Source organism: Catharus ustulatus, chromosome 10 (genome assembly GCF_009819885.2).
Source record: "Catharus ustulatus isolate bCatUst1 chromosome 10, bCatUst1.pri.v2, whole genome shotgun sequence".
Taxonomy (NCBI): Eukaryota; Metazoa; Chordata; class Aves; order Passeriformes; family Turdidae; genus Catharus; species Catharus ustulatus.
This window is the reverse complement of record NC_046230.1, coordinates 4,142,456-4,169,944: the sequence shown is the minus strand read 5'-3', so window position 1 is coordinate 4,169,944 and position 27,489 is coordinate 4,142,456. Positions and strand designations below refer to the sequence as shown.

Genomic DNA, 27,489 nt, shown 5'->3' with positions numbered 1-27,489 from the left:
CAGCATTTCAGCAGTGTTCATTCCGGAGGGGAAAACAAAGAATCTAAAACACTAGAGCAGGAAATCACAAATTTATTTTGCCTGCTGCAGAAGGCAGGGATTCAGTGACATTCCTGACTTTACAAGCTCAGTCCATAATCCACCCTTATCCAAAGGTCAGTACTATGTGACCATGTCATATAAAGGGAAGAACATAAGAGGCACAAAAACCTGATTTCAAATGAAAGCAGAAATGCCAAACTACAGAGAGAGCCTTGTAGCTGCATTTCTACAGTGTTACTACTATGTGTACTAGTTATGTCCAAGAGCTTCAACTGGTAAAGCACATTTCTCTTCCCCTCACTGAAATGAGTAACACTGGAGTAAGTGCTTTTCATATTGGCTTTAACTGTTGTTTCCATTTCCACCACAGATTCCTTTACTGCCTCAAAAAAGCTGGAGTACCATGGTTCCTATTTATTAAATATATACAAAAGAGGTAGATCATAAATCCTACTTTTGGCCAGGGTTTCCTGAGTTACACTCTGAGAGCACTGTGTGTAACTCCCACCCACGCTAATTCCTGCTGTAATTCTTCTGAATACAGCGACATTAAGAATGAAAGCAGGGCTTTGTCTTTTAAAGAGGGTGCTGAGGGTTGGGAAGGAAGGCAAAAACAAAAAATGGCAACTAGAAAATTGGAGGTCTATAACACAAAAAATTTCTCATGAACAGTCTGGTGTAACTGATGTAGAACCACTGACTGTTATTCATGTATTTTCAGGGATTAGATATGATCCAAAGCACAGCACATCTCAGAAAAATAAAAATAAAAATAAAAATACCAGGCAATTTTGAGAGTGTTCACATGCACACAAACTGCCTGTAGGCACCAGGGAAGGCTGAGCCTGGTGTGGAGGAGCTGGGAGCAGAACCAGGCAGCTCTGAGTGTCCCACAGATGGGTACAAAGACAGGCAGTTACAGAAATTGCCCTCAGATGCTGCCTGCAGGCTTAGCTGCACAGCCCAGCCCCAAAACAATCTGCTCTAATTTTGTTCAGCCATTAAGCAGATAAATCTACTTAATCTTCCCCAGGTCAATGGACAGCACACTAATATCAGTATTTCCAGCAAAAACTGCTGTCAGTGCCATAGGTGTCAGTGTAGAGGTTCCTTACAACCATCCAGCTTGACAAATACTGGTTTGTGATACAATATTGGACATACAAACATTTGAGACAATACAAAAATGGACTCAAAATAAATGCTGTCAAGTGTTAGGTGATTTACAGAGCATTTAAACCCAGTGATTAATACAGAACTTTAAAGAAGTTAGAGTTTTTTCTAATTTACACACAATTTAAAGAATTTAAATCATGGACAACTAAGCTAACAAGTTGCAAAAGGATGTGAGGGATAACAGTAAATGTAAATATAAATCTATTAAATCTTCTTTCTTGATTTATGTATGTACAAACAAAGAAACCACAAGCATGTGAACACAAAATGTGTCATGTTGAATCCTGCACTCACCTCACAGCAAATATTCTACTACTCACAGGAAGGCAAAATACACTGTATTTTGAGTGTCTGGGTGTCAGGAATCAACTGCACCAACACCAATACACCATCTATAAAATACAAATCTTTTATTTTTAATAAAGTAAGTTAACTCAGGCTCTCGCTGAAGCAGTAACTAATGTGCTACACCAAAAATATAACTCATCTTGTTTATAATTACTACATTTGCAAAGTATAGAAACTATATGCCTATTATTTTTGAAAGAAAAAGAAAGTATTTACAAATGTAAAATGAAAAATACCTTAATAAAAAATAAACATTCAATTGCCATCTTTCCAATTACAACATTCTCCATTTACAGAATGGATTGGATACACAGGTCCTGTTTTATTGAGGGTGATGATGTTTTCCACTTCCAGTAGCTATAGTGAAACAATTTTAAAAAAAAAGGAAAACAGGCAGAAAGTGCCACAGAAACAATCTGGAGGAGATAAGCCATCCTGTCAGAAATGGATATCTCTTCCTGGACACCTGGTTTGTCCAGGAGATCTCTGTCAGGAGCAATGACCAGTGGAAGAATCGTGGAATGCCAGGATGGTTTGGGTGGGAAGGGACCTCAAAGATCATCCTTAAAGTCCCCCCTGCCTGCCATGGGCAGGAACACTTCCCCTATCCCAGACTGCTCCAAGCCTCATCCAACCTGGCCTCAAAAATATTAGTCTGTTCAAGGTATGTGGGGCAATAATAAGGTAAATTAAAGGAAAAAAAAATAAAATAAATGAAAAAAGTCAAAATATGACACATCAGGATAATATGAGAGAGAAGCATTTTTGTCTGTCCAACTGCACTGTGCATCAGCAGGAAAGGCCAAATGCCCAGGTCCCTGTTCCTGCCTTATCCTTGGAACAGAAATGAGAGAAAAATGTGTCTACACTGAGAAAACTCAGAGCCCTTCTCAATTGCTGAAGATGGGAAAGGGTGATCAATATTCCCTCAGTAAGGGAGGAGGGAAGGGATGAGTGTGCTAGTTTGGGCTGGGGTTTATTTTCCTCACTGGTACCAGGCTGAGATTTTCTATCTGAGCTGGGAACAAGCTGATAACCCAGGGGTGTTTTCCTTATTGCCCAGCAAAGCTCACCCAGTGCCAAGGCCTTTCCTGCTCCACACACAGCTCCAGGGAGGGGCTGGGACAGCAGCAAGGACTCAGGAGGGGGCACAGCAGGGACAGCTGATCCCAGCTGACCCCAAGGATATCCCGTCCCAGATGGCCTCGTGCTCAGCATATAAAGCTGGGGGAAGGAGGAGGAAGGGAGGACATTTGGAGTGATGGTGCTTGTTTTCTCAAGTCACTGTTAGCATGTTGGGATGCTGCTCTCCACCTCCCTGCCAGTGGGAAGTAAGGAATGAATTCCTGGTTTTGTTTTGCATGCATGTGTGGCTTTTGCTTCACCTATTTAAACTCTCTGTATCTCAAGCTGTGAATTTTCCCACTTTCATCCTTCCAAATCTCTTCCCCAGCCCACCAAGGGTGAGCCAGCAGCAGCATGGGGCTGAGCTGGGGTTAAACCATGGAAAATGGCAAAATGACATCTCTCTATCAAAATTGCTTCCAAATGCACAGGGGAAATTTGAAATGCACCTTCAAGGTACCCAGGTATTGCTAACATTCAAAGATAACCTTTCCTAATTTCATGCCTCAGCTGCTAATGTGAACATGGCTTGCATGCACACTTCTAAAACACTGACTTAAAATAAGATTTACAATCATTTCGATAATAGGGCTTATTAAATAGTATTAAATGCAATTCTCATTAAACTAATTTTGAAAAGTACATTTATGAAGCAAGGAATCTTTACCTATTAACCTTCTTCTGACTTCTTCCTGATAAACAGAAATACACACTTTCCTTGTAATTAATGATTAGAAGTAACTTGTTTGAAAAAAATGCTCAAATCGATTAAACAAAACTACCAGTCCCTGACTCAGAAGACAAAACAACCTTTCCATCAAGAAAAACAAACCAGGAAAATTCCCCACAAGCAGATCTAAAAATCCCACATTTCACCTGAAATTTGAGAGCCTGCATGGTGTCATCAAAACCTTGCATGACCCATTTGTAGCTTCAGACTGCACAGCACCTTGCAGTAGAATCACAATGTCACTACAAGTTTGTGAAAAGGATGTTCTCCCTTTCAATTTGCTTTGAAATTACTAGTTATTTCAGCATTTTTCTTCAGGCAAGAGAAAAATAATGAAATGAATGGTTTCCCTCTTGCAGCTATTTCTCCTGAGGTGAAGAATAGCACACATTTTAATTTATTTCAATATTACTTTAAATAACTTAAAAACATTTCTTTTGTTTCTTCATCATTTCCACATGCACCTCCAGTGTTCAAAAGCAGAAAAAAGTAGCCACCTGATTTCAAAGCAGAAAAAAGTAACCACCTGATTTCATGAAGAATTGACAAAGCTGACATTTCATCATCACCACTAATTTCAGAACAAATTAAAATGACTGATCATAATCAGCAAACATTAATTATTGAAATTCTCAGGAACTAATTTTCCAATACTACAGGATGTGTCCTTAAACACAGATGCTGCCCTGAATAAACTTTGTTCTGTCTTAAAAGAAAATTAGTCAGCAACAATCCACAACTTCAGCCACAGAGAGCAAAGGAAAATCTAAGTTAGGATTAAAACACAGAAACATGCACAATAAATTGCAAGTGTGGATATTCAGAATTTATAAAAAAACTTCAAATTGCTAAATCCTAATATGCAAAGTCTTGAAAATTACAAAAAAAAGTTTCTGCAGTTTCTGACTCTGTGTTGGAACTAGTTTTATATTTGTGGCAGAGTTTCTTTGTCACCAACAATCTTCCCTTTTTTCAAAAACATCCAGCTGTAAAATAAGGTATTGCATGAATTCTGGTGGAAGTTATTTCTTCCCCTACTCCCTCCATCCTTCTCCATCTCCCTTATGCTTAATGTGTAGCAAAAGAATACGATGCAATTGATTTCTAATTATTGAAACAAAAGCAAGAGCTCTGCATATGCTGGCAAAACTGAGCTTAAACTTTGTAGAATGGAAATTCTGAAGAATTATTTTGTCTAAACCCATTATTACATGTAAGCTTTCTCTGGAACATTATTAAAGGTATACTGCAAAAATCACTTGAGAAAAACTACTGCCCAACAACTGCATCCTGCCTATGTAACTATCAGTACAGAAAACTTTGCTTGCTCAAGGTAAATGGTGTTTAATTTACACACTCTTAAAGTCATCCTGTCACACAGCTGCTCAAGCTCCCCCAGGCAAGCCCATCTGCTGCCCAGGGTTACCTTAGTGGTTTACATTAATCCTCACTTACACATGCTTCCTGTGGAACTCCAGGATCTTGCCTTCAAGCTTTTCCTGGTTTGGCAAATATTGGTTTGTTTTAAGGTGTTCTCGATCTTCCGATTCATCAAAATCCCCTATTTCAGCTACGAGAGAAAACAAAACAATGGTGGAGTAAGAAGAAACAATGGGAAAGGAACAATGACAGAAAATACTTGGTAAGGAATTAGAGAGGCCACAAGAGCCTTTAAGCAATTCAAATTTGTGATGATGCTTTGTATCCAGCTTTATTTTCCTAAACTCACAATTATCCCAAGCTTTCTGGGGATTACAGCAGTATTTGAACATTGCCTGGAAAATTTAGGGTGCAAGATGTGAGACTTGTAGAAGACCTGTGAGGCTGTCTGAACATTTCTTCCTTACCCTATATCAAATAGCGTATTTCAATTTTTTTACTATATATATGTAAAATAGTAATAGACAAGGCTACTTGGGAAGATGGCAAATTACATCTGGAATTTTGGTCTCCACATATCCATGTCTTTCAGATGCAATGCTGTGAATTTAGGAAGATTTACAGAAGAAAAAAGCATTATTGTAAAGTGCAGAACAGCTTCCACCGATACAACACAAAATGATCAGAAGTTTTTGGCTTAGAATAAGCCAAAAGCATAAGGCAGGCAGAACATGTGGCAAATGTATATATAAATTACAAGTTGAATAAATAAATTTTAAGAAGTAATTTGCTTTTTCTGATAAAAAAATATGAAGTTGCAATTCTAATTCAAAACCAAAAAGTTTTAAAAGATAAAAGTACATATGTTGTCCTAAAAACTTCCCAAAAACTAAGCTGAGAAGCTCATCTCTGTGGAAGAATGCCAAAAATATAAGCAAATTCTGAAATTAGATAAATACAAGGGCAACCAAACAGAGATGCAGAGTCAGTCTGTGATGCTGTGTGTGCATTATGGGATGGATGCAGCAAAGGAAGAGTTGTCTCTACTGTCAGAGAAAGGAATGGGTTTGTTCTTAACAAGAACACAGCAAATCCTGATTAAAATCTAGCCGGCACATGAAAGAATGAGTAAAACATACTGAAAGGTGCTTTTGTAAAATCATTTCTGTTGAAAATAAACCTGTTATTTCTCACAGTCCATTTTCCAGAAGAGCAGAATCAGGCTAAGCAAGTCCTGAGTGAGATTCACTCATCAGCTCCACAGTGCTGGAAAATCATGAGCAGGTTTTAATGGTGTCACTCACTGATGGCACACACACAGGATAAATAAAATCACCAGAAGTAATACTATTATAGCTGTATTATTATACTGCATTGCAGAATTAGACAATCAATAACTGCTTAGCAGTGCACACGTGAAGCAGCATCATTGATCAGCTTTTGCTTCCAGCCAGCAGAGCCACCCAAGGTCCTGTCTGCAGGTCAGGTTTGCAGACCTGTGAACACTTCAGCAATCTGCTGTCTGAACTCTCACTCAAGGTTTCCAACTTCCTCATCTCAAAGGCCACATTTGAGACCTTTAAGCATGTACAGACTGAGCCAGCTGCAGCATGGAGTGCTTCCAAATAAATTTCTTCCCATTTCAACCTTCAGTCCCAGTGAGAGGAAAGCTGCTGACAGCCCCACTGCAGAACCTGTTCCAGCATGGTTCTTAGTTGTATTTCAGCCCAGCTCCTGTACAACCATCTCCTCCCAGGCACTGGGAAAGTGAGAAGGGAAGCCAAGGGAGCACCTAGACAGGTGGGAACAGCTGTCTGGAAGATGTGGAGTGCTGGCAACAGAGACAGACAGCAAGGGGTTGGTTTTTACAACCCCCCTGCAGCCAAATTTACCCCATACATAAACACTGTTCCTCCCCATACCAGCCCAGGTTTGAAAACCATCATATTTACACTGTGTGGAGAAGGAAATACTATGAGACAAAGACTTCTTCTAGTTACCAAATCTTCTATATGTGATTGAGTGTGGGTTAGCACTGGCACCATCAGCAGTGTCAGCCCAGTGGGATACTCACACTGCAGGAGGTGGGAGACCAGCAGAGCAGCTGTGTTGTCACTGCAGGTCAGCCTCTCCTCTGCCAGGTCCCTCTTGATTTGCAATGCAAACAGGTACCTGGAGGAGAGGTACAAGGGCTGGAGTTACACACACCATCCTGGCACATGAAAGGACAACAGAAAACTGAGCAGGAGGTTATAAAAGCAGCATCTCCTGATCCTTTTGCTCTCCAAAGAATAACACAACAGCCTGGCTACCAAGGAGTGCCAAATCAAACCAAATAACCTGTGAGTGTGATCCAGTGCAATTTATCAGCACAAAAAGACTCACAGAAACAAGGAAGAAGGAAAACCATGCTTTAAGCAGGCTTCATCTGTGCAGTAACAGCAGCTGTCATTTTTAGCTGGAAAGAAATTTAAAAAACACTTCAAGTGATCTTATCTATTAGAAAAAAAGATGGAAGAACATCACTGATTCCAGTATTTTGTTAGGAAAACTGATAAGCATTTCAACTAATCTACTAGCAGTTGTATTTTCCAGAACTATATTAGCAGCCTACAAAGACAATAAGAAGTTCAATTTACTTTTCTTATACTGCTATATTAGTTCAACTACAATATTTCCATTCAGTTGTCAAAGAGGAATAATTTCTGTTTAACAGTTTTGTATGCTGTTCCTTTTACTTGGAAGAAGATACAGTAAACAGGCAACAACTCACTACTATAAACCTTCAAACTGACTGATCCTTTTTCTTTCTTGAATTACACCCTGAGAGATAGCAATAAGATGTTTTTAAAGAAGAATTTATTTTAAAACTTTACTCCTGAAGTAAAAGATACTAAAAGTTACACATTTTGAACTGTAGAGTTTTTACAGTTTTTAACTACTGCAGCTAAGTATTAAAATCTTCTCCAAAAGTATGCTCTGCTTTCTGCATGTCTGATGAGCTCTGTTTCTTCAGTACACTCGTAACCAAGAATACAATATCATTAACAGCATCATTAACTACCCAGATGTCCTAAGTGCAGACCATAAATACTCAATAAATAAGCAAAACACAGTTCCTGCTCTAAAAATCTGCATTCCTAATGAATTTCCTATATGAAACAGCAGTTAATGTAAGAAAACTTGGTGAAAAGGAAATATTGGGATAGTATTTCTCCTTACAAGAGACAATCACAACAGTTGTCATGCTGGTGTGTTCCTAAATACATCTGAAGGATAAAAAAGAACCTAAGAGGAATTCCAATTTAAAATTGTGAAACTGTGAAAAGCACTAAATGAGCTCTTTAAACACCAACATCTGGGTAAAGTCCTGGTTAGAGGCACAGACTGCAGACCAGGTCCTCAGGTGACAGCAGGTGGATAGAGCTGCTTAAGTGACCACAGATAATTAGCAATCCACAAAAATACCCCATGGTGAGCATGGTTAAAACTGGGAACAGTGAAGTGTGTCTGGAAGTTTAAACCACTTATTAAAATATGTACTGATTATTTTATATTTAGTTTTTATAGACACAGCTTATAAATGTTAGTATTTTCTGTACACTCTTTGCCATGACACCATGATGCTGGAAAGCCTTAACCTGTGCTGTTTTCTGTTTTGAAAAGTGTTTTTTCTGATAACATTCACCTGCCAACACAGGTCTGCTGAAACTGCAATACTCACTGTAAGTGCTCTTTCACTCACCTTCCACCTGAGTTTTGCTTGGAAGCAGCTATGCTGCCTTCCTACTCTATTAATTCAGTACATAAAGCAAGTCCAATAGTTCTAAAAAAACTTTACCTGGTATATTCCTCTTGCAGCTGACCTGGGTCTGGAGGGAAAAACTTGACAGCCAGACGAAGCATTGTAGTCTTTGGTCCTAGAAGAAAAGTTGGTTATTTCACAAAAAAAACCCTGGTGTTCTTCATAAACATATGGATATTCTGTTTGCCAGCAGGCAGAGAAACAACACAAAGAAAGCCTGGCCAGATTTCACATCCCAGCTAACCACAGCAGCCTCTGGTGTAGATTGCTCAAGTCAGGTGAGATAAAGCAGCTTTTTTCCAGAGGAACTTGTATACCACTGACAAGGTGAGTCTGCAGGCTGAATGCTGGAAAAGGAGTTTCATGCAATGTGAAATCTCTAATACCCCAAAGCAGCTACTTGGCTGTATAAAACACCATCAGAGGTGACCAGGGAGAGGGTCCCAGAAGGGGAGCAGAAGGGAGACACATCCCAATGCCCACTGCAGCATCAGGAGTGATGCCAGCAGACCTGGCTGGCTCCCCATGGAGATAAAAGGGTGTTTGCAGCCTGCTAATACCCATGTCCTCCCATTTTCAACACTGTTCTTGTACATCTTAACAACTAATTTGATTTTCAAAATGAAAGAGAAGTCTTGGTCACTACTGGGAGCAGTCCATAATGCTCTAAATTAACAGTTCCAGCCTGTGGAACCACAACCCCTGTTTCACCTGCATTTCTGAAGGAATTACAACAGGGTACAACAATCTCTCACCATGCCAGGGCTGGGTACCACTGTTTTCCCATTGTTTTTCCTGCCTGAAAGCAAAGGAGGCCAAGTATTGCAGAGGCAGGGAAAGCACTGGCCAGCTGTGTTTGCAGGAACCTGCTGAGCATCCACCTGATGTCCACAGGCACCCTCTGGACCAGAGCCAGGCAATGCCCCCAGGACTCCCTGTACTGCTGCTGTTTCAAAGCAAACTTAGCCAAATTAAAAATAAATCAAACTTGCTGGAGCACAAGCAGCCTGATTTAATTTATTTTAAGCATCAAGATCTCTTAAAGCTTAACAAAATGAAGTTTAACCCCATCAGCCCCCAAAGTACACTGATTTCTTCTGTCTGCAATATCTGATTCCCACAGGTCAAACATTCCTTCACTCATCTTCTCGTTTGCTAATGAGAGAATAACAAACTTTGCTTTTTGACAAGTAGTTAGGAGAACTCACAGACTATCACAGCTGTGACAAGAGCAGCTCCCAGCCTCAACTCCAGAATTACCAAAGCTTGGGGAATAAAAAAAACCCTCCAAAAATCCACATCCTAATTACAGTGTACTATCTAGAAATGAAAGGAGGCTGGAAATAACACCCTATAATGACACAGAAAGCCCACATTTGGTAGAGACTAAGGATTCTACAGTTCTAGAGACTGTCCAAGTAAGGAAAATAAATAGTTTTAATTATTCCAGTTAAAAGACCAAAACTCTACATCAAATTTCTGAAAATACTCTGAGCCTCTGGAAGATTTTCACAAGGTTAAGAACAATCCTGCACATTACTGATCCCACTCAAGTGGAAGTATTAATGTGGGAGCTATTTTGGAAGTGTTTCAAGCATCACTTACATCAAATGATATTAAATACAAAAAATTTAAAACATAATACTGCATATTTGCTTCTGTAGCATGACCCTCCTCTTTTTGTTTAGCCAGCCTTGCTTTTCCTCTATGAATAAACTACACTCAAATCAGGAAAAGAAACAACCTGATACTCTGTGCCTGTCAGGAGGCTGAAAATTTGGATCCAAACTCCTTCCCATCTAGAGTGCTTCAGTAGTGAAACTCATTGCATTCATTTGAAATGAATTTAAAAACTCCACACCTTATCACACAAGATGAAGTTCAATGGATGTCACAAAGCCAAAACTAACTGGGAGTAAACCAAGAACTTTAGTTTTTAGAGGGGATGTCAAAGACTCAGAAGTGCCCATCTGCCAGCACTCACAAGCAACTTCAACCAACAAGTTTGAGCAAGATCACTTTAAAGCCCATAATATCTATGTTCCCCTGCTGCTGGACTAAAAAGTTTAACTTTAAAATCATTACAGGAAAAAAAACCAACCAAACAAAACCCCCAATATATAGAAAATAGCACACTTCAGTCAATTTAAAATTGATTTCAGAACATGAACATTTGCTACACAACTGACTGGTATCTCTTACAGACTTATACTGACAAAAAAACCCCTAAACCTTTCAGTCTCACTGGCAACACAACATGGGTGGCAGACTGTAAAGCAGCCATAAATCTTAGCACATCCCCATGATTTTAGACCATTATTTGTATCATCAGGGAACACTGTCTGTGGTTTAAGGTCAAGTTTCCACAATTTCTATAGTATAGGAGAGGATACAGAAGGAGTAACCAAGCAGCACTGCAGACCTATGATCCACCAGATCTTTTGACATAATTCCTTCTAGCCAGGAGCATATAAAAAGATGACACTCCTAACATCTTTTTGAAGGGAAAATAGAATGAAAATATTCTATACCTCTCCTAAGGGAGCCTTATTTTGTAGGTGATTTGGCTCTCCTGCTTAAAAAACAATGTCAACAGAAATCAAAAATCATGACCTTACAGTTAGAAAATGAGTTAGAATTGATGATTTCATATTTTCTGGCAAACAATTTTAGACAGAAGAGTAGCTAAATGAAAATGGGTAGTACTCATTTTCAACATATTTCAATCAAGACTTGGAAAGCAATAGGAATCCACCACACCCTTCTGATCCTGTTCTTCCACAAAGCCTCTACAATCAGAACCACAAAACAAACAAATTGCTTAACTGTGTTCTACAGAGAAAAAACAAAGTTGGATCTAATCTTTCAACATCTAAAGAACCAACCAGTATCCTGCACTCTTCAATAATTTTGGGCCTTTAAGGTGCCTGTCACATTAACAGTTTTTAGGTGGTATTAAGACAGCATCACTATTGCAGGATCCTCCTGGCCAGGGCAGAGGCTCTGACACTGCAGCCACCACCCAGGTGGGACATCCCCACCTCTGCTCTTCCAGGGAAGCTGCTCCTGAGCATGTGGAAAGAGCTGACATGAGAATCAGCTAAAATGTTCCTTTTTCTTCCCATGGTATGACAACACAACTTCCAAAAGCTAACACAGCAAGTGTTATATTTCACTCCAAGCTAACACCAGCTGACCCAGCCTATCCAGATATTTATCAGAGAAAGAACCCTACCCTCAGGAAGTTTCCATTCCACCCACCACACATTACCTATTAAAACATCAGGTTAGCATGCCCCAGCAGGAACCACTATCACCCCTGCCATGTGTATTTTACAGGGAAGCATAACCAGTAAATCAAGTAGTAATTGTGAAAGCAACCCACATAAAGAAGATGCAAATTAAGGAAAACTTCCTTTTTTAAAACTACTTACTCCGTACTTGTTTAATAACAGGTTTCATAGGTTCCAGCCAAATCTGAAATGGAAGAGAAAAAAATTACAAACTTACATGCTTATTTAATATAATATGAAAACATCAAAAGTAAATTCAAATTAAGCAGTAATTTATGAGCAGCATTTCTTCCTCAATGCAGTAATTCCTTTGCTTTCAAAAAGTGCATTTATCTATTTGAATTGACATTTCTCATGCATCAATAGAAGAGCCACTGATCTGTGCTTAAAGCTCATCTGGACAGAAGAAGAGCCAAGTCAGCAAAAGCAGAGCCCCAGTGCCAAGAGGGCAGGAGTCATGCCAAAAGCCACAGTCTGACAGGAGCCAGGCTGCAGAATTACAGAAAGTCTACAGAACATGCAATGTTTTTTTCCTTTCCATGCTATTTCTGTCACTCTTACCTAGCTACTTGAGGGTTTTTACTCAATATTAACTTCCCACTATTTTTTCTCTTTTGACAAGCACATTTGAAAAGAAAGTATTGTTAAGTATTGTTCTAGTAAAAGGAGCATCCATAAAGGTAATGCAAAATATTCTGGAAGCTCAACTTTTTATTTTCCCCACTCTTCCAAACAGAAAATCATTACAAGACAATTATGTTTGGTCCTTTAGAGTTACTGCTCTCTTTGAGATACAGCTGAGGATTTTAAGAACTTTATTAGCTGCAGAAACAGTTTGGACACCATGCACAAGAAACAGAAACTAAACAAGCTCTAGGGTATTTCCTCAGCTTGAGAGCAGCATGGATTAGTGCCATTAGCATTCCCTATTCTTTGCATGTGCATCCTAAAACTAAAAAAAAAAAAAAAAATTTAAAAAAGCTGAAAAAACCAAAACAAGACAAAAATGAAAGGAAACTTTGGGAAACATTTTCTAGTTTAGAAGCTACACTGTCCTCTTTGCAAGGTACAGGATAAGTGACTAGGAGGCTTAAAGGTGTCAGCATTGATCAGGATCAATGATTTAAAAAGCTTGCAGGCCTGTGTGTCTGCTGAGGTTTGTGTTGATTAGACAGTGGTTTGTAATGGCTCTTCAGGAAAATTAATTGAAGACTGAATTAACTGAGGATAAACATGAACACTACCAAAATTACACACCATAATTTGATTTTATAAGTGCTCTGCAGAGTACACTTTGAGTTTTGTGTTTCTCCTTTCAGATGAATAGAGGATTTTATTTCTGTCCCTGCAAGTGGGACCATCAGCAGCTATTTAACTGCTTTACACAATTTCTGAGATTTAACAAGAAGCAGGATCTGATTCCTCCCTTCTGCTTTAACAGCTCTCCTCATTCTGGAGAGTGAAACAGATTTACAAGAATCCAAGAGATAATCCCACAGGAGACTACAGGAAACTGCAGTAGACTGAGAAATTTGTGTCACTCAAGGAACTGCATTCACCCAGCCTTTCTATTATAGCAGATTTGTACGCACCCAATATGACTGGATGTTCTGGAACTCAATTCCAAAGTAGTCTGATTCAATCAAATTCAGATGCTTGTAAACCTCTGTCAACAACGTCTGCCCATAACATTTTGACTAAGGAAGTAACAAAAGAAAGTTACAGTGAGATTAATAAGAATAAAAAAGAAAAAATTTACAGCAAAAACAAATGGCATCTTTATCAACTGGAGAAAAACATCACAAAGATTTTTCATGTTGTTCTTGTCACTGTAGCACACATCTAATATACAGGTAAGATATAATATACATAACAGATTCAACTCCATTTTCACAGTTCTTGTATGTAAAGTTGAAAGTGTTTGTCTTCTGCTGCAATCCCTGCAGCTCCCTTCTCTGCTCTCAGGGTCATCAGTGTGTTGCTGTGCTCAACACCCTGATATACATATTATATATATAATTAGTAATTGTTAGTCAAAAAATAGAACTCAGTTTAAAGAGACATTAATAAATTAAAACACTTAAAATCCACCTTTCAAAATTTCATTAACCTATAACTTATAATTTTTATGTGATTGCTGTCAAACAGATTCAATTTATGCTGAAATTCTTAAAACAACCAATTCTTAAAAGACCATTTTATATCTGATTTAAATAGATACAATCTATATTTAACAATTTGTTATAGCTCAAATATCAATGGACACTTATTCAAATATCGACATTAAGTTTTAATTTTCCTACAGTTAATTGTTTTAAAAACACCTTTTAAGTCTTTTCAATGCCCTCATTATGATTTATTAAGTTTTGAATTTGTATAAAGAAGAAGCTTGCAAATTTATGCCTCACAAATTTATTACCAGTACTTCAGCTTCGCTTCAAACCAAATTGTAATAAATTTCTAGTTTCCATTTCTCAAGTTATCAATTAAATGCTTCATGAACACAAATCAGGACCAGTTCTAGGACCATCATTTAAAAGGTAACATTTAATCCAAGCCAAAATTTCCTTTACACATAGATCAGAAAGAACAGTACAGTAATTTCACGATTATAAGCCGCACCTGATTATAAGCCGCACATTACAATACAGAGTGTGATAAAAGGTATCTGTTCTATCACCATCTGTTGAGGGTGGGAGCAGTGATCCTTATCTCCACAGGAGATATTCTGCTAATGGGCCATCCATTGAAACCAGGCAGGGCATTGTTCTTTATCTTTTCACAACCCATCCTTCCTCCAGCCAGTCATTTTCTGCTCATGGCCATTGAGTCCCACTGTGGCACTGATAAAATTACTGCATCCCACTGGGAGTTACTCCAGCCAGGGGGAAGAGCCCAACATTTCTTACCAAGATAAAAACAGAGGTTTTGGGACACTAAGGGAGCCCCTTTCTCCACTGGACTCCAGAGGAAAACCGGATTTCTCCACATCACCACTGGACCTCTGGAGGGAAACTGCACCTTGTACAGGAGCACTGCTCCAACTGAATCACATCTGTCACTGCAGGAGGATGCAGCCACCATTTAATGGGATTGCTACCAACACCCTGCCTGACAGGGTGTCAGGTTGTAGTCTGACTTTGTCAGGGTTTGGAGTTTGTTTCTTTGTAGTACTGTATTTCTATTTTAATTTCCCTAGAAAAGAACTGTTATTCCTAATTCCCATATCTTTGCTTAAAGCCCCTTGATTTCAAAACTGTAATAATTTGGAGGGAGGGGGTTTACATTCTCCATTTCAAAGAGAAATGGAGACAGACACCTTTCTCAGCAGACACCTGTCCTCCAAACTAAAACAGCAACTTTTCGTTCTTTGTCCATATATAAGCCGCACCTGATTATAAGCCGCACTTCGGGTTCAGACCAAAATTTTAGTCAAAATGGTGCAGCTTATAATCATGAAATTACTGTCTTTTTCTATAAACCCAATTTTTAAAGCTCAAACTGAGTTTGTATGGAGGCAAAACTCCATACAAAACTCCTTTAGAGAGCCAGAGGAGCTGAAGCTGGAGGGGCCACTGGAGGTCACCGAGATGCAGCGTCCTGCTCACAGCAGGGTCAGCAGGGAGCTGAGGAGCGCAGCTGCAGGCTCTTTGCAGCTCCCTCAATAAACCCACAGTTTGTTTGTGTAGCTCAGTGCTGTGTCCTGCCTCAGCTGCAGCACACGGAGCAGGAGCTGCCAAATCCCTGCTCCACACAGAGCCCTGACTCCTTCCCACCCCAGGCACCCCAGGGCCACACACAGCCTGCAGGCAGCAGGCTGGAAATGCCTGCGGGCAGCGGGAACCCAACCCAGCCTCCTCTCACACCGCTGCTGGGGAGTCCTTGCAATGAATCTCTCCCCCAAGAAACTCACTCACTAACCCTTACTGAGAGCCAGGCTGGGGGCAAAGCCACAAACATCAGCAGAAAGCAGCAACAGCAACACAGGGGAGAACAGGAAACTTCCAGAGCACACCCAAACCAGCAGCACTGGGGCTGCAGGTTCAATCACCCAGCTTGCTCTCAGCATCTCTCACTGTGTGACTGGAGAAAAACAACATTTATGAACCCACACATCAGCCCATCTGCATCACTCAGGAAAGAATCCAAAAGGCTGTCACAGCCCATTCCAGCAACACACAAAGCCTAGCAGGGTGCAGCAGGAGGTGGTGTGGCCACCAAGCTCCATCTTGGGCCATGAAGCAGTCCCACAGCTGTGGTGACAGGGTGTGGCAGCATGGATGTCACCAGGGTTTTGTTTATTTGGAAAAGTTCAGTGATGGAAGACCATGACTTTCCCATCAAAGCAGGCACAGAGTTCTGTAATGCCTCTAGATGCTCAGAACAGTCCCTCCTTGAAAAGTATTAGGCATTATAACAAATTATCACAGAATCACAGGATGGTTTGGGGAGGAAGGGACCTTCAAACTCATCCCTGTCCCATGGGCTGGGACACCTTCCACTGTCCCAGGGTGCTCCAAGCCCTGTCCAGCCTGGCCTTGGACACTTCCAGGGATCCAGGGGCAGCCACAGCTTCTCTGGGCACCCTGTGCCAGAACCTCACTATCCTCACAGGGAAGAATTTCTTCTTTAATCTAAATCTACCCTTCTTCATTTTAAAGACAAATTAGTGATATAATTAGAATAATTTAATACAATGGAAATTAAAGTATCTGAGAGCAAGAATGTGTTATTTTAGGCTTAAAAGATAAAACATAAGATGAACATTGGGGAAATAGTTTTACATGACTGAGGTGCATAAAAAATTCAAAAGTAATTCTTCTTACAGGAAAAAGATATAAACTTTTGATGTTTTTAGAATTGTGCAAATGCCTCTACAACACTTAAAAAAACCCCAAAATTTCCTAGAGAAAAAGTCTGACAGCCCTGCAGTGCTGCAAATCTGAAATAGCTTTGGTATCTGCAGTGGTGTGAGCAAAGCTGACTGAATCCAACCCTGTAACCTCAGAGGAAAGCACAGAAGCAGGACAGAGAAGGAGACAAGATGGGTTTGTACCTCTCACTCAGGCTTTCACCAGCCATGCTACCTGTAAGAGCAACCACAGCTTGAGTCAGGTGAATTCATCTGGTGCAAACACAAATCACCCAAAAAGATTCCTGGTATCACACTGGCTCAGGCCACTAAAGCTGAAACCCTCAAATAAAAGTGCAAGTCAGGAGAAATGACCCAGTTCTCAGTGACTGCAGATGGTTCAGAGATGGCAGGCTGAGTGCTGACATGGTACATCAACATGAGCACCCATTTCTTTTTCTGAACAAGTTCTGTGATATCTAAAAAGGCATTTTCATGGTAGGAATGCAGTTTAACTTTTTTAGCCAAAATCTGTGCTTCCAGATGACTCTGTGGGTATGGGTTTTGGTTTTCAAATGGTGACAATAGAATAAGGAATGATAGAGGTAATGACAAGACACATCTCCAGTAAATGACATTCTTTATCTGCTGTCTCCTGCACATTTCTCATGCAGGTCACAGACTACCAGAGGAGACATGCATGCCTGGAGAAATGCATTTTGGAAATTAAGTTTTTTAATTCCAACTGAAACACATTTCTTGCCATGAACTTGTGCATAAATTTTCAAATAGTAACAGAAGAAAATAACCTCAAATATAGTAGGATCCTTGTTTTTTAAAGTCCATACCCACACATCTGTTACTGTACATCTCCTTTTCCCAGGCCCCACAGATCCAAGAAAGGAGCTCTTTTCAGGCAGCAATACCCTGACCAGCCTCATGTGCAGAAAATGGACCTTGCCTTTTCATGGTCAGACCTCCAAACCTTCAGAAGCCCTGAAGAGGACATGTCCTGTGACCCAGATCCCTGATTTCTCATTTGTGAAACAAGAAGCTATTCTGGTTCCAAACACCTTCAGTTAGAACTGATACACTTGGATTAACTCCTGAAAGATGCCTGCTAACAATCACACAAGTTCTACAGCCCAACTGTGTGCTGCACTGATCAAGAAATCTGTGTGCAGGGCTAGTTAAACACAGGCATTAAAATGAGCCCAACTGGATTCTAACACACAGATTTCTTCCATTTAAACTGAGCCACGTCTCTTGGCTCCATCAAGTTCCGTGCCTGAAGACAATCTAGCTGCCTTCATCTCTCCCAAAAAAAGAGGTTGTATGGCACAGATCCCTGGCTCTTCCCTCCTTCCTCTGTCAAATCCACGCTCCTTCAAGAGAGACTGGAGGTGAAGAAATTCAATGGTTGGAGCTGGAAGCACTTGGCAAGCGATTAAATTATAAAGGTGCCATCCAAATGTTAAAAGTGTAAAATAATTTTGCTCAGGCTACTAACTGTAATTTTGGGTGTCATTTACAATGAAAATCTAAGAAAAATCCTAGCTTAAGTTCAGTATTGTTTTGCATCCTTCAAAGGATAAATGCCATATTTTGAAAGAACAGCATTAATTTTATTTTAAAAGAAAAATGGGGTTCAAAAGCTTGAGACAGAACATAGTCTTTTATTATTATGCCTCAAATTCTTTGGAAAAACTCCTCCTAGAACTATTTGATTCATCAAGTTGTTTATTACATTTATAACCATCCATTCCAAAGAGCTGAACATTTTGAAGTAGACAGAAATGAAAGTAACATAGTGGGCAGCTCTGTGTCATTGTTTAATCTGCATAAAAGCACCACAAAGCAAAATATTTGAAGTCATTTCTTAATTACTGTAATTTTGACATCAGGACAAGTAGCTGCATGAATGCATTTCATAAAGGTCCTGCTTTCAGTACAAATTCACAACATGGCATACTTTCCATTCCAAACTCCTCAATTACTCTTTATTTTCTGCCAAGACAATGACTACTGATATTACTGAATTATTTCACACTAAAAAAAAGAAGAAAAAATAGGGTAAAGAAAACTAAATAGGCTGCTAACAACAGCTTTCCTCAGTGACCCTCTAACTGTACTGCAGATAATTTTAACAAATCATCATTAGAGACTGTTTAGTAGAATAGATTTATTTCAAACTGATTTCTATAGCGAGATCAAGCTTGAAAAGTTCTCTCAGAGCTGTGCAAATGCCAGCAGGGTGCCCTGACAGGCAGTAACGGCACAGGGAGCAAGAGAAGCTACACCTTCAGACCCTGCTCAGTGCTAAAACAGCATCAAACAGCAACAAACATTCCCAGCTGAAGTCTCTAGCCTCAAGGAGATAATTGTATTTTTTATTTTATCTGAAAAATAAACATATTTAATATTAGGAATGTTAAGGATGGAGGAATAAAATATAAATAATTCTTTCCAAAGTAATAACAGCAGTTATATTTGTTTTATAGAACCATATAATCATAGGATGGTTTGGGTGGGAAGGAACCTTTAAGTTTATCTTGTTCCACCCCCTGCCATGGGCAGGGACACCTTCCACAGTCCCAGGGTGCTCCAAGCTCTGTCCAACCTGGCCTTGGACATTCCAGGGATGGGGCAGCCACAGCTTCTCTGGGCACCCTGTGCCAGGGCCTCACCTCCCTCACAGGGAACAATTTCTGCCCATTATCCAATCTAACCCTGCCCTCTGGCACTGTGCAGCCATTCCCTGGGTCCTGTCCCTCCATCCCTTGTCCCCAGTTCCTCTCCAGCTCTCCTGGAGCCCCTTTAGGCCCTGCAAGGGGCTCTGAGCTCTCCCTGGAGCCTTCTCCTCTCCCGGTGAGCACCCCCAGCTCTCCCAGCCTGGCTCCAGAGCACAGGGCCTCCAGCCCTTGGAGTATCTCTATGGCCTCCTCCAGACTGGCTCCAGCAGATCCAGGTCTTCTTGATGGGATTTCACCAGAGCAGAGCAGAGGGGGAGAAGAATCAAGCCAGTGTTATTTGCTGTTTTCTCAAATATCACTCCCTACATGGCAGATTCTGCCATAATTTCTCTGCTTAGGAAGAGAGAAAAACAAATTCAAAGCCCAGGATTTTCAGTATACCTTAGTTCAGTATTATCACAATCAGTGCTTCCTCCCTACCTTCTAAATCTGTCTTCCAGAACATCTTAACCTTCTGCTTCCACGTATTTTAATTTAAAAACCAAAAACCCTAGTATTTTCATAAGGAGTAGTATTCTCATCTTCCAAAACTGGCAAACTGCCCTTGCTCCAACTTTCCAAAAAATAAATCCGCTTTTGGCAGCAGATAAACTGGAAGGGAAAATCAGTCCAAACGTCAAGAGTTTGGGAAAAAAAGTTATAAAGCTGAGGTATAGAATGGAAACTCTTGTGCAGCCAGAGCCACTGGACCTTAGCACCAGCAAACACCTTGGATTTTTGTGTCACAGAAATCTGCAACTAGCAGGAGATCAAATCCTCTAGTTAATAGTGCATTTGCATGACAGGCACAAGTTTAGATTTGACATCATGATTCACAAGCAGCCAACATAGAGCACCCTGTGAATGGCCAAGGCATACTAAATTGATTTAAATAAAGGCCACTTCAACACAGATTTTTATTGGTTTTTCTTCTTCAGGGCACTTTAGAAGTCTTCCTGATGAAAAAATTATTTTTCTTTTTTTGGCAAATTAAAAAACAGAGACAATTTGCAACTAAACACAGACTTGTTATTTCCTTTCTTAATCAGAAATATGCAAACATTTTGGTGAGTTTATCACTCTGTTTATCTCCAGCCCTTCTGTAATCTGTTAGATCTCTGTCCAAATGAAGCGTGAGACAGAAAAAACACCCTCAAAATTCCCTGTTAATAATCACCATTAATGCCACATATAAACAAAGTTGCATTTCTGAATACAGGGTGGACATTAGAATCTTTAAGAGAAAGAAGGAAATCATTTAAGAGGTAAGGAATACCAGTCATTAACTTTGTGCTTTCATGGTTGAAACGAGATGACCTTACAGCTCCATATCTAGTATTCAATCTGCAGACAGGAAAAGCAAGGAACAACTGCCTTCCTTTTCAGTACTTTATTAGTTTCCTCAATTTTGATTGGAAACAATAGCTCCAATGAAAAGACTCCCTGCTTCCCCACAAAAACAAGCACCAGGTAACAACTCTGTCAAACACTGTTTTCATGTGCTCAGCCAAACTGCTTAAATACTATTTTATTTTGATCATCTGAACATTAATAACTTTACACTTCAATGCTTTCAGTTTTTCTTTCAATTTTTTGTGAAGAAAACAGTATTTTAAACCAATTTCTTTTATCCACCCTTCTATACTGGCAGATCCCAACCACAGGTTACTTTACAAAGACTACACCAAGAATAGTCGGCAGTTTAACAATTCACAGAGCACAGGATGCAGCTTCATTATCACAACATGAGATAGAGTGCACTTTCATCTTGAAAGTTCTTCTTCATTAAAAAAAAGTTATTATGTTTCAGAAAGAAGAATTATTGTGTTACAGTATTTCAGTATTACAGCATTGAAATACCATTTACTCAACTATGGAAGCTGTAAATCCAAATAAAAAATCTCGTCGCTATTTTAAGTTCCATTATTACAGTCCATATTGGATATTTTTTGTTTAGGAAAAAAAAAATAAAATTCTAAGACTCCCTCCCCATGATTTTTTTTTTGGTCCTAAGATTTCAGTGGTTGGTTTTGATGTGGTTTTGTCAGGGTTTTTTTAAGCAGAATCCACAGCCAGACAAATTATTCTAGAAATGGAAGCCTCTGGCTCATTTAATTAAGGCTGGCTTTAAAATGATGATCATTTAAAGGATCATCTAAGGCAGTGTCACAGCACTGAACCAGCTCTACCCAACAAACAAGCTTTTCCAGAGTGGTTAGACTTGCTGGATGCCTGAAAGTAGGAAAACAACAATTGCTTGATATGGGAAAACATTCCCAAAAGGGAGGGAATGATGTGAATGAGACTGGAAAATGTATATTAGCTAGTGAGCATGTAGAGACAAAAAATGGTCCTGAGTTTTTAGAAATGGTGCTGTGCTGAAATAACTGGACTACTTGAAATAAAACTGCTGTAGACTACTTGGGGAAGAAAGAAGTCACATAAATTAACACTGCAGGATGATTTGGCACCAAACTCCTGCTTGTTAATAATTGAACATCCAGGTGACAACAGTGACAGCATCACAGACAGGAGCTGCTTTGGGGCAGCTCATCCCAAATTCAGATTCATACCATAAAGTCCTAGCACCTCCTTGATTCATGCAAGCTAATAAAGAGAAGGAACAAGAAGTCAGGACACTGATCTCAATTTTTTCCCCTTAAACTTTTTTACTTGCATAAATCCCTGAACTCTTCCACAGTCATTCCCCTGGACAGGCCTGGCCACTCTACACAGACTGTAGGTGCTTCTGGGACCTTGCACAGCTTCATTCCATATGCATGTATATGCATATAAATAAAAGTCTGTATTTTTAAGTCATTTATTTTCATCTGCTCATTAAAAAAACCCCACCTCACTAAAATTGCAAGTCTTTCTCCATTAATTATGTTTTTTCCTCAAAATCACCATCCATGACCACATTCACCAGATTTGATCTGGGTTTTTCTAGAATTACAGAATGGTTTAGGTTGGAAGTGACCTTAAAGATCATCCAGTCTCACACTCTGTCATGGGCAGGGACCTTCCACTATCCCAGGGTGCTCCAAGCCCTGTCCAACCTGGCCTTGGACACTTCCAGGGATGGGGCAGCCACAGCTTCTCTGGGCACCCTGTGCCAGGGCCTCAGCACCCTCAGAGGGAACAATTCCTTCCCAATATCCCATCTAATCCTGCCCTCTGGCAGTGGGAAGCCATCCTCCTTGTCCTGTCACTCCAGAACCTTGTCCCAAGCCCCTCTTCAGCTTTCTTGGAGCCCCCTCAGGTGCTCAAGGACCACCCTAAGGTCTCCCCAGAGATTTTCCTTCTCCAGGCTGCACAATCCCAATTCTCCCAGCCCTCTCTCCTAGCAGAGGGGTTACAGCAGTCAGGTACTGCACTTCCCCTGTGAGGTGTTAGGTTCCAGGCTGGCACACTGCTTTGAGGAAATCTGCCCAAAGGAAAGAGGTTAAAACATCTAGAAGACAGTTATGACAGACTCTTTGCACAAAAGGCAAATACAAATTGGGCATTTTTACAGAAAAGGCCAAAACTCCCTTCTGTTTTGTGCAAAACTGAAATTGTACCAGCTGTCCTAACATCACTCCCCAGTGTACTTTGAGCAGAGGTTTGATAACACAGTGATGGGTTAATAAATACCTATAGGCCAGATTAGATAAGGCCAAGCTGTTTTTACTTCCCCCTTGCCACCAGGAGTTTCCTACACCCCTTGCTTCAGGCTGTCTGAGAAGAGGGCTGAGAGCACAGCAACACTTTTCCTTCATTATTTCAGTTGTAGGACATGTCAGACAGCTCTAATGGTCTCTACAAAACTTTAGGGCCTTTTTTCCCTCTTCTAATTCTTGTTTTTATTAATGAATGACTGTTCTGTCAGAGAGAGGGCCCTATCCCCTTCCCATATCCAACACTCCAGCTTTGAACAGTAAATCTCACACACTAGGCACTGCCACCATGGAACACCTTTTTTAATATTCAATGTATACAGTCCCTCTCTTACCCAGGTAGGCAATGCTGCCCTTTCCAAACATGAATTTGGTTGCAAGGAGAAAGGGCTGACACACAGGTGTGCTTTTGCAACCCTGTTTAGCTAAATGCACATCCCCAAGTCTGTGCTGCTGTGAACCCTGAGAGTACAATGACCCTTGCTCAACTCAAGTCCCTTTTTCCAGCAGGCACAAACCTACAATTTCTCTGATGTGCCTCTTAACACACTGAACTTCAGGAGCTGTTGTTAGCTGCCTGTGGGTTGATTCTTGGTTTGCTTTGGGTTTTCTTCCCTTTCAGGCTCCATATATTTTATAGAATTACATACCCATCTGTGGGCCCAACTTTGAATGTCATCCACGCTCAAAAAAGGTTTAAAATGTTTCCAGTGGACTTCTTATTTTTTGGTTTTTTGTGGAATACAGCATTTCCTACAGCCATTTTGGTTGAATGGCATAAGATGATTTCAGATTTTAACTATCCTACATCAATAGATTATGAAAACAAAAACCAACACCTGCCTAGTCATGCAAACTGTTGGAAATTCAATCCACTACATTAATATTTCAAGGACTGTAATAACACTTGATCACTATTTTCCTAAATGGTTTCTAAGATGTGTGCACATAATCAACATTTTGTACAGGGATATTCAGACTGGTTTTTCTTTACAGCAATGCAACTCAATTTTCTTTACATAAAATACGACACCTAAGGCCAAGAGAACTATAAAATAATAATTTTGGTTTATATAATTTAAGTTCACATTTTTCCTAAAAAACAACATACAACCAAAAAACACTCAAATGAACAAAATACACACTCTAAATGTCTGTCAATAAAATGGCTGTGGTTTCACCTTTCCCCACCCAATACCACATTCCTACATAGCATCAAAAAAGTCAAGCTTCCAAACACAAAATAACAGGCCTAAAAAATATAGAGTGGAATCAAACAGCACACAAAATGCAAAGCTTTAGTTACCTTCTTTTGAAACCCTACAATAATTGCAAATTTAAAATAGTGAATTACTAACTTTCTCTTCTGAGGTCAGATAAAAATAAGTCCTAAGGCAGCTTATTTGCCATATTTAGGAGACTCAAACTGAAGCAACGACAAACATCTGGCTATGATTCTTTCTGGAATTTTGACTATTTCTTCCTGGCTAGGGAAGAAAAACACTGAGCAACAGACCAACAGCACCTCGATTCCTCCAGCACAGCACTTAATAGGATTCAGCAGCAGACCATCCCTTGACTCCTCACATATTTAAGCTGTTAATACTTTCACAGCACAGAGAGGAAAAGGAAGGAAGGTCTAAGCAGGCACAGGGAGAGCAAGGCAGAGGCAGGACTGGGACTGGGTTGCCTGTCCCACCTGCAGAGTGCCCAGAGCTCCTCGCTGCACACAGCAAGTGCTTTTCAGTGCCCACAGTTTTTAACATGCACTTATTTCTTACTTAAAAGTGTTCAGTAACAGCAGTTACAAGTTGCAGCATTTCTGCATCATCCCCATGAAAGTTCTTGGGGGCACTAATGCTACCAAAACACAGCTGCTGAGAGCAGCATTTTGCTGTGTGCACAAGTGGGAAAAGCTCTCTCCAAACCATGGGAAGGATATTGCAGTCAGATTGCTTCCTCTGCCATCCCAAAAACCTCCTGCAGCCCCAGCCCAGCTCCTGATTTCATGGCCTCCAATGGCTGGTTGAAAACAACAGGTACCCAAGGGGAAGCCACTTTCATGGCACCTTTTCAATCATAGACAACTGCAAACTGCACAGAAACCAGAACCACCAGAGTGATTCTATCCCATTCTAAGCACACGGATGGAGACCAGCTTGGCACCTCTATTTCTGCAATTTATCAATTCCAATAAGGCAAGGAAGTGCCCAGCAAAGACATTATCACTATCAGAGTAATCATCAAGCACACATTTCCAGCTTAGTAGAGAATAAACCAATTTGGTTTTGTAGTAATATAATGGTTTTGCATCATTGCATCAATGAACACCAAGGTAGACAAGAGTAGTGAGAGGACAGTAATTAATAAGAAAATAAAGAGGGGAATTACAGTATAATCTTATCTAACTAGCCTGTTCTCAAGGATGGCAGGGGAGTGGAGCAACTCCTCGATAGGAGGGAGAGGGACACCTCTGACAGCATGGTAGGATGCAGAACATCATTACTCCATTACATAAAAAAAGAAAAATTAAAAAGAACAGACTTCTGTTCTCAGAACAACCGAAACAAAAGAAAAAAAATCTAGTTTAAATTTTTCCTTAGAGTACAGCAGGCAGAGTCTATAATAAAATGTACAAATATTTTTGACTCCCAAAAATCATTTGACATCCAAGCAGAAGGAGAAGAGGAAGTACATGCCATTGAAGAAGCACCAAGTTCTCCTCAAACAATTCAGTAAACTTGAAGCATAGTAATATAAACTACTTTTTCTGAGGCACTTCCTCAGAGCATACAGCATAATTCATGCAAAAGAATTTCCTAAATGACACGAATTTCCTACATAAGCAACAACACACAGACCAAATATTAAACATCGTATGATGGTAGCAATTCCATTAAATGTCATTTTGGTCAATTTAACCCAGCCCAGACCCTTCTACTTAAGAGTCTGCCACATTTTTGTGCTGATCAAAAGCCTGCAAGTTTAATCTCTTCAGAAAATCTGGAAAGCTGGCAGAACTTCTACTGATTACTTTGAAGTGTGCCCACAGTCTGAACTAAATTGAATTTGCCAATCATTCATCTTGTAGTCTGCAAAGCCACCCTTTGGAGAGACTTAGCTTGGAGAGAAGAGGCCAGGTACCCCATGAAATGGCACATGCAAGATTTGGGCTGACTAAACAAGTTGGCTGTAAAAAGGGGGGAAAAAAAACAACTCATGAAAATAATGAATATTGCAGCCTAGCTTTGAATGGATGTTTCAGTCTCTCTTCTGTTTTGGAAGGGAAAGGAGAAACCATAAATAGCCCATTTCCAGTTTTTTTAAACTCCAGAAAACATTGAGTATTTCTCCATCCCTTAACACTCAAATCAGATTCACTGGAGAAAGGCTCTGCCCAACATATTTTAAAGAGTAATTCCCTCTCAGTAATTAATAAGATTCCTACTGAAAAATCAAACCTTATGAAACAGAAGTAGAAAATGGACAGAGACAATGGACTTGAAAGGTGGTAGAATGTAGCTATGTGGAACTTTAAGCTAACTGTTCCAGCTACACCAGTAACACAAATACTGCTCTTCCCCATTTTGTTCTCTGTTACATCTCTGTCAGTCTCTTTTCTTGCTCTTTGGCAAGTTAAAAAGTCAAGTGGGCTACCAAGGAGGGCAACCACCAACTCCTGCCAGGAAAGAAGCAACTGTTTTAAACACATCTTGGAGAAAGGAAGGGATCCAACAGGGTAAAGCTGCTTGGATTAAGTTGTTACTGTGGCTAGTCTGTTTATCCCATATGGTTAAAAACACTGAGGCTCATTCTAGGCAGGAGGGCAACAAACAGAGCTATAGCATCAGGTTCCCCCCACACTGCACAGGGAATGGTCTCTCCAGGAGCTGATCCTACACTCAGTCTGTCCTTCCATTGACACACCATTTCCCCCACTAAAAATTCACTTGCCATCGTTCTTACAGACAGAAGAGAAAATAATTTGAATGGGGAAAAAAAAACAAAACCCAACCATCTTTTGCCATCACCTACACCTCCCTGAGCAGGCAGTGCCTGCAGTCCTGTGTCCCACTGCACTAACAAACTACTGCTGACCTGAATCAAACACAAACTTCACAACATCACATCTTGTTTTCACATCTAGTGACAAAAATTACAAAAGCAAAAAGAAGTGGGCAAGAGTAATCTGAACCTCCACTCCTCTAGGATAGCTGCTTGGCCACCAGTTTGTCTAACTGCTTTTTGAAAAATGACTGTGCTAGCACACACCACCCATTCAGCAATGTCACTGCCTTTTCCTAACTCCTGCCCTCAATCCCAAGTGAAAAATTCCCATTTTCCATG

General features: G+C 40.1%; 1 protein-coding gene across 4 annotated transcripts in view; it reads right to left on the bottom strand.

Annotated features, from left to right (window-relative positions):
- Positions 1-27,489, bottom strand: part of FARP2 (FERM, ARH/RhoGEF and pleckstrin domain protein 2) — a 72,817-nt gene that overhangs the window by 38,721 nt on the left and 6,607 nt on the right. For all 4 annotated transcript variants that reach the window (XM_033069264.1, XM_042779619.1, XM_042779620.1 and 1 more), the window contains exons 3-7: positions 13,492-13,596; positions 12,041-12,083; positions 8,643-8,721; positions 6,876-6,973; positions 4,877-4,991 (exon numbers count right to left, since the gene is read on the bottom strand). In XM_033069264.1, coding sequence (XP_032925155.1) covers positions 4,877-4,991; positions 6,876-6,973; positions 8,643-8,721; positions 12,041-12,083; positions 13,492-13,596 — 440 coding nt within the window. The remainder of the gene's footprint in view (positions 1-4,876; positions 4,992-6,875; positions 6,974-8,642; positions 8,722-12,040; positions 12,084-13,491; positions 13,597-27,489) is intronic.